General features: G+C 39.9%; 1 protein-coding gene across 1 annotated transcript in view; it reads left to right on the plus strand.

Moving 5' to 3' along the window:
* flii (FLII actin remodeling protein) overlaps nt 1-5,509 on the plus strand; it is a 35,893-nt gene extending 30,384 nt beyond the window's left edge. Inside the window, exons 26-30 of the mRNA XM_063219153.1 lie at nt 526-654; nt 764-870; nt 1,005-1,110; nt 1,561-1,626; nt 4,097-5,509. Of these exons, the coding sequence (XP_063075223.1) occupies nt 526-654; nt 764-870; nt 1,005-1,110; nt 1,561-1,626; nt 4,097-4,231 (543 nt within the window). The 3' untranslated portion in view covers nt 4,232-5,509. The remainder of the gene's footprint in view (nt 1-525; nt 655-763; nt 871-1,004; nt 1,111-1,560; nt 1,627-4,096) is intronic.
* The last annotated feature ends 2,930 nt before the right edge of the window (nt 5,510-8,439 follow it).

The following is an 8,439-nucleotide window of genomic DNA, read 5'->3' on the forward strand; positions in this document are numbered from 1 at the left end:
GGAGGAGTTCCCGTACTCAAAAAGTACTTGCATTGCTCTTGACCTGACTGGTAGCAACGCGAGAGCACGGCCTGGCTACCAAATCTGGCCCATGCAGTCATTTTATTTAGCCTGTGAATTCATTTCACAAATATAAATTACAGTTACAGCCCACATATATAAGTAGTAAGCTTACTATGGCTTGAAATTTGGTTTGTCACAGGAGTAAGAATGTGCCGATATTGTGTTGTATATGAGTGAAAGATGATCTGGGCCCACTCATTTGAACTACCATATATGATGGCAATAAGTGTTTGTGGAATTTGCCTTTGAGTACTAAGTGTGTGCATGCACAATTTCAGTCCCGTTTTTGTTGTTGTTTTGTTTTCGTTTGTTTGTTTGTTTTTAAATAATAAATTAAGTTCGGCCCGCGACTTTGTCCCAGATTTTGATTTTGTACCACTGTGAATTTGAGTGTGACACCCCTGCTCTAAACCCATGCCCAGTTTCTCATCATGGCTCTTATCCTCCCTCCAATCACAAAAGGTGCCATTCGAAAGTACAGACAACCAGGGAATAGTGTACACATGGGTGGGCCGGGCAGCAGACCCAGATGAAGCTAAACTAGCAGAGGATATCATGAACTCCATGTTCGACGATACCTACAGCAAACAGGTAAGACGAGCAATCAGTGATGGGACATGAGAACTTTGTGATTACCATAGACAATCTCAAAAGAAAATGACAAAAAGAAATGGTGCTGAGTGTTATAATTCGTTTCTAGGTCATAAATGAAGGCGAGGAGCCTGAGAACTTCTTCTGGGTGGGCATTGGCTCACAAAAGCCTTATGACGAGGATGCGGACTACATGAAATATGCCAGGCTCTTCAGGTAGGTCAATCCTCCTCATTTACAAGGAAGAGACTCCACGATTGTGATTCCAGGTGGATTCCGGGGGAAAGGACAGGTCTTGATGGTTTTGTGTCTTTTTTTTCCTTTTTTTTTTTTGGTCCTGTGTTTTGAAGGTGTTCCAATGAGAAGGGTTACTTTGCCGTGTCGGAGAAGTGCTCAGACTTCTGTCAGGATGACCTTGCTGATGATGACATCATGCTTCTAGACAATGGGAAAGAGGTGATGGCAATGACTGACATGTGACTGAATTGCTCTGCAATGCAAAAGCATTTTCCTCAAAAGAGGAAGGAACCTCGGAAGAGGATGTTTGCGTCAGATGTCGCACACTGTGCTTGCCGTTCCTGTATGATGTTTTTGCGGCCTTATTAGTAATCAGTCCATTTGTCTGCCTGTCTTGTGTCTATGCACGTGAGTTGTCCTGTCACCTTCAATACAAAAGGATGTCTAATGAACCACTGTCGTAAAGCATCTGTACCATGTTTAAGTCCAGCCAGGGTCATTTCCCAACCTTACCCCACCTCTCTCCCCACTACTTTCCTTTTACAACTTCACTATCCTGTCATATTAAAGGCACACAAAGACCAAAAAAATATTTAAAGAAATACAAAAGGATGTCTAATGAACCGCTGACATGATGAATGTAATAAACAATTTCTTGTTTCCTCAAAGGTTTACATGTGGGTGGGCACGCAAACCAGTCAGGTGGAAATTAAGCTAAGTCTGAAAGCTTGTCAGGTGAGTGCAAGTTCCTGTTTACCTCCAATTAGAATGCATCGTGTTGTATTTTTTTTTTTAAAGTAACAGAAAAAGTGCTTGGTACTTTTCCACTTGCCTGATTTTCATAGACTTAAGATCACGTACCGCGATTCTGGTCTGACCAGGGGTCCGTTTCTCGATTCTTGTCGTTGCTAACCGTCTTAAGACTGTCTTAAAACCGTCTTACCATTCCCTTGGATTTAGTGGTGAGCGTCGCTGCCGAGAGAGAGTGGAGTCGCTCTTACGAATGACTTTGCTAACGACGGTAGCAAAGACGCTTTCGAGAAACAGACCCCAGGACTATAACGATTAGCGTTTCCATACAGGAAGAACATTTCTTAGCCCAATAGAGCGTCTATGCTTAAACCACGTCACTGCCTTGAACACGCCTATACCCAGGACGGTGGGAAATGCTCAGTTGATTGGTTCCAGACAAAGTGGGTGGAGTTCCCGCTGTAGAGGGATTGAGCAAGCTCCTGGCCCTACTGTGTGTAGCTGAGGCGAAGGCGTTGCGTCACCAGAAGGGCGGCTACTTTTCCACTACCCGTTCTCTACCCGGTACAGCTTGACATGGAACAATTTGGCCGCCGTTACTTGCGTTTCAATTAGTCAAGTACGGCACAGCTCAAAAACCAGCCCTCATTTCTTCAGCCGGCTGAACCGAGCTGAGCGGGTATGTCGCAACCATCAACAATCATGGCGGCCACCCGATCAACTACCTTACACCTTTCTTTGGTTTGACACTTTGTTACTTTGATATTAAAATCTAAGGCAGAAATCAAATATGTTGTCGCTCAAACTATGTATAGCCTACTCCGGTAGATTAGATATCAGTCGGCCCTACGTTGGTCAACTATCCTATGTAAAGTAATGCTATGTGACGACGCCAAAAACATAACTCCTAACCATTCTCTGGGTAATGCGGTTTGTAATGGAAACACAAACCAGGCTGTCTGAGTAACACCACTCAGGTCAACACAGCATAGCACAACACCGTCGGGTTGTATGTGGGAAAGTGTCTGTTAACAGGAAGCCTCTGCAAGCCTCTACACCGCATTCCACATTATTATGCAAATTACATTTTTCGCTGTTTCCCCAAATAATCAATAGAAATGACAGTCGTCATAATTTTCAAGTCATCAGCCATTAGATAACAATTTAAAAGTTTTTGAACGAACCTTCCAATGATAATGGTATTTTTTTAAATAATAAAAAACTTAAAATGCCCAAAAGTGCTGTTCCAAATTATTACGCAAAACAGTTTTGTAGTGTTGTAGTCCAAATTTCATTCTTTTTTTCCCATTTACATCAAAACAGTTGGCATTTGGTACCTTTTAAATTACATTTCAATGTTCAAAACTTGGTTATAAGCTGTAACTGGAATGCTGCATTTAACATTGAAGTCAATGGCAGGGCATTGCATGGGAGTTATGGAAGCCCAGATATCCTTGATGCTTTGCTCTCAGCCGTTTCTTTTTTTTTGCGCTGGTGACCCACACTTCAATCTTCAATATACCCGTAGATTTCCATGCCACGTTTAGGTGCTTTGGTGGTATCGACATTCTAACTCACCAGACATATAACTCGCATAACATCCCATTCATTTTCAATGGGATTTTATGTCTGGTGAGTTAGAATGTCGATACCACCAAAGCACCTAAACGTGGCATGGAAATCTACGGGTATATTGAAGAGTGAAGTGTGGGTCACCAGAGCAAACAGAAACAGCTGAGGGCTTCCATAACTCCCATGCAATGCCCTGCCATTGACTTCAATGTTAAATGCAGCATTCCAGTTACAGCTTATAACCAAGTTTTGAACATTGAAATGTAATTTAGAAGGTACCAAATGCCAACTGTTTTGATGTAAATGGTAAAAAAAGAAAGAAATTTGGACTACAACACTACAAAACTGTTTTGCGTAATAATTTGGAACAGAGCACTTTTGGGCATTTTAAGTTTTTTATTATTTAAAAAAATACCGTTATCACTGGAAGGTTCGTTCAAAAACGTTTTAATTGTTCTCTAATGGCTGATGACTTGAAAATTATGACGACTGTCATGTCTCTTGATTATTTGGGGAAACAGCGAAAAATATAATTTGCGTAATAATGTGAAATGCGGTGTATGAGCATGCTGCCCCTGTGTATGAAATGTATTTGTGCTGGCCCTGCCGTTGCCAAACGGTAGGGCACTCGTCTACCATGCGGCTGACCCTAGTTCGATCCCCGGCCCGGGTCCTTTGCCAGCCCTTCCCCGTCTCTCTCGTCCCACTCGCTTCCTGTCACCACCTTCACTGACCTGTCATAAATAAAGTAAAAAAACCACCAAAAAAATGAAAAAAGAAATGTATTTGTGCTATACAAATGAACTTGTCTTGCCTAATCTACCCTCTTGGCTTAAGGTCCACATGACATGCTAACACATCTACCCCCGTCTCCCCATCTAAGGTCTACATCCAGCACATGAGGTCCAAGGATGCGGAGCACCCAAGGAAGCTGAGGCTGGTTCGCAAGGGGAACGAGCCCCACTGCTTCACGCGCTGCTTCCATGCCTGGAGCACCTTCAAGACTGCCCCCGCCTAAACAGATACGCCCTTCAAGACCGCCCCCACCTAAACAGATTCGCCCTTCAAGACCGCCCCCGCCCAAACAGATACGCCCTTCCATTCCTCTCCACAGGCCCTGCTGCTGCTTGCTCGCCCCACCCCAACCCCGCCCAAAAATGCAGACATTTTACACAGCAAGAAGCCCTCTGTTTCCATAGGACACTGCACTATAATTATCGTTCACCTTTCTCACCAAGTCTCTTTAACTCATACAAGGCTTGTATTCATTTATGGTATGTTTACAACAGACTTAAATATTTGAGTTTAATTTAAATGTTTGGTGGTTAGCCTGAGAGAGGTCTTAGGAGATCATTTCAGAGGTCAGATGCAATATCTTAGAGCACATATATTTTTAAGTGATATCTTCAAGGGACTTTTCTTTTTTCCTTCTTTTTTCACATAACATATCCATTAGGAAACAAGGATGTTAAGAATTACAAAGAATGTTTTGAAAATGGAAAATGTATATGGATGTGTCTGTGTGGGCTGAATAGCTTTGTTCATCAGTGTGCAAATGTTTGTTTTTTAGTTTTTTTGTACTTGTTATTATCTGGAGGGTTCCATCATTTACATGTTTCAAATGCTTTCAAACAAATCACTGCAACACGGACACGTGTTTCAAATGCTTTCAAACAAATCACTGCATCATGGACACATGAAATTGAACTTCTGTAGAGTGAAAAGCACAAACAACGTTGAGTGCCCTCCTATGTGTTTTGTGCCATTCACAGCTTATATGTTTGTGGTGTATTTTTTAGCTCATGTACGTGAGTATACCGTCCTAGCATTTATTTTGTTAGAGCGTACTCAAGTTAATGGGGAAATGACTGTGCCAAGAATCAGACAAGTTAAGGCCAGGTTTTCTGAGGCACCTGCTTTGTTAAATGGGGTCAAGTCCCTCGGCAGGCTAAACTTGCAAACAAGGTCTGCCTTAAAGAGCAACATTCAATATTATATTCAGAACGGATGTTTTACCAGATCATATGTACTGGTAGATGTCCCTACTGTCTAGAACCATCAGTTTTAGTGTGCAATGTGCATTAATCTTTTGTTATACATATATACCTGTGTACACACAATGCAATATGTTTGCTTATAGGCCACTGTAAACTGCCTTGTTGTCCCACATCCTTTGATATCCAAATTGTGTATTTTCATTGTCACTTGGAAAAATATTTCATGCCTGGAAACCCACCTGCAGATGCTCTATTTATGTATTTTATATTGAAATAAAAGTTCCTCTGGAGAATTTCAATTTGCGTCGTTTATTTGAGTATGATGTCCTATTACAATGTTAGACCTGACCAAAAGCTGTATGATTATGATTGATATTTCTGAATGCGAAGTGTCCTGGCCTTGCTAGGACGAGTAACCAGAGAGGTTGTAACATTATATGATGTCTATGTTTGCAACTATGTTCCTCATTGAAACTGTGCCGTCCATTGCCAAATATAATATTTTCATGAATATTTACTGAGTAATAAACAAGTATGACCAAAGTACAGTAAACAATGTCAACTTTTTGGAAATTTAAAATGGCAGACAAAGGAGAAGTTTGAAAAGTGCATTTTTCTGAGTCATATTGAATATTTAGAATGTGATGGTGGTGATATGTATTCATGCATGAGGGAAAAAGTAACATTTGTGTGGGCAGCATGAATTCTAGATAAATCTCAAACACTGTGCCAGGTGTCTGTCTTGCACCAGTGCGAGTAGCCTATGAACTGTTAATAGTTACAATTTCAATTTATTTGATTGTTGTTAAATGTTATCAACAGTTTTTATAGCTCACCTGCAAAAATATGCCAATATGTCATAATTTCTTTTAATTCAGAAATGCTGGCATTCTATTTTTCTTATGTCTACTACTATACCTACTTATTAACTATATTAGGCCTGTATTATAATATATTATATTATATACTTATTTATACTTTTACTTCAATAAAAAAAAAATTGATTGTAAAATAAATGTTAAGTCTGGCCCGCGACCTACTAGGCCAGTCAATCTAGCGTTTGACCCGGGACAAATTGCAATAGTAATCATTCCATGGTTTTTGTAATCCTTAGTATGTCTAAATAACAGTAAAAATCTACAGCTTTATATTTAGAGGAACATACTTTTTTTCAAGGTTAAAGTTGGAGATGTCCCATTCATTTTCCCATAGGGAGACAATAATAGGAGATACTTGGGGAATAGGCCATTTTTTTAAACAATGAGATATCAATTTGAAACTTTCACAGTAATTTACTCAAGCAAAGACGAAGATTTTTTTGTATTGCAAGTTGTCTGAAATATGATGATTAAATATGCAAATGAGATCACATCTACTTAAATATGACAAATTGTGCAACAACGGGCAAAACATAAAACAAATTGCAAAAATAATTATTCACACTTTTTATTGATACTTTATCCACCCTACATCACATATGAAAAATCTATCTCCATCACTTTAGTGGAACCTACTTTTTTGAAGGTCAGAAGTTGCAGATTTCCATTCAGTGGGTAAAATCGGATACTTTTGACCTTGGGAAAAGTATCCAGTGAATTGATGAAAGTAGATTTTTAATATGTGATGCAGAGGGGTTGAAGGATCAATATAATGTATGAACCATTACTATTGCAATTTGTTTTATGCTTGATCTGCTACCACAGATTTTATCACATATTTCAGTACATATGACCTCATTTGCATATTTCATCATCATATTTCAGAAAACTTACAATACAAAAATTGTGTGCCTGAATGTGAGTTACCAACTGTGAAAGTTTCAAATTAATATGTCATAGTTAGAAATTTTACCCTATTCACCTTGTATCTCCCTATGGAGAAATGAATGGGAAATCTGTCAACTTTGACCTTGAAAAAAAACATGTTCCACTAAATATAAAGCTGTAGATTTATAATGTGTGATACAAGGGGGTTTAAGGATCACTTTAAAGTAGGAACGATTACTATTGCAATTTATCCCGGGTTTGGGCCTTTTTAGAGCTAGATTGACTGGCCTATTCTCCCAGTTGTTAATTTAGCCCCCTGTGAATTTGAGTTTTACACCCCTGCCCTATTAGTCCAGGACCAGCCCTGTAGACCCGTTCGCAATTTTGAGTTGGGGGCGTTTCTCACTGGAATTGAGTTAGTGGGTTCCTAGACATTAAAAATCACGGAGGTGCTCGTCCACCATAGTGCCAGGTTTTTTACAATATGGCCGCCAAATATGGCCGCCATCACCTATGACAAAAACCTGTGTTTTTTTTTTACTTTTAAACTGTTTATAGACATGTCATACATCAATTCTGACCAATTTTTAGAGAGGAAATCATTTTTGACAATTACATGAGGAGAATGTCTGATTGTGACCTTAAAAGGTCATTGCCAAGGTCAAATTTGCTATTCTGAAGAATGTCAATAGACTTTCATTGTAAAAACGAGAAACAAATTCTCAATTATGGTATGAGGAGTTATTTGCTGATATTGATTATTTTGTGTCAGTATAGTGTCAGTATAGTCCTTAAAAGGTAAAGGTCAATGTCAAGGTCAAGGTCATGTTCCAGGTCTTTTCCCTATTCTGAAGAACTCAGCCACGTGCTTGCCTATTAGCTCATTATTAAGAGTAAGGAACAACCACTATAAATGTAAATCTAACATTTCCACACAGTCAGAGGACAGGACAGCACATGCACAGCAACAGTCAACACAGAGAGGAGCCCCCACTAGAAGAGAAGGACAAGTGGGTCAGAGATCACAAGAGTACCCAACTTCACTGCCTCTTTCAAATGCTAGTGCATTACATTCAAAGCGGAATAAGGCGAACACCATTGCATATGATGCTTCCCACAGCAAAAGCCTTCACAACACGAAACTTCTCACAACTTTTCACAGGATTGGTTCATGTTCAAGCTACCAGACATCAGATCTGACCATAGTCTTCTTGCTAGCTATGTTGTGGAATGCTCGAAAAACCGACAGAAAACCACACCTAGCACTTTTACAAGGGAGGATTATACAATGGCAGGTAACCAACTCTGATTATGCTGACAAATCATCACTTTCTGGTACCAAGGGTTCACACTATGCAGCCTTATTACTGTCTCAAGATGCCTCAGTGAACAGACACCTTCGTCTCCAGTGTCGGGCACAGAATTAGGTCAAGCTGATGATATACTGCAGAGGAATTTGCCAT

The sequence above is a fragment of the Engraulis encrasicolus genome, chromosome 2 (genome assembly GCF_034702125.1).
Source record: "Engraulis encrasicolus isolate BLACKSEA-1 chromosome 2, IST_EnEncr_1.0, whole genome shotgun sequence".
Classification (NCBI taxonomy): Eukaryota; Metazoa; Chordata; class Actinopteri; order Clupeiformes; family Engraulidae; genus Engraulis; species Engraulis encrasicolus.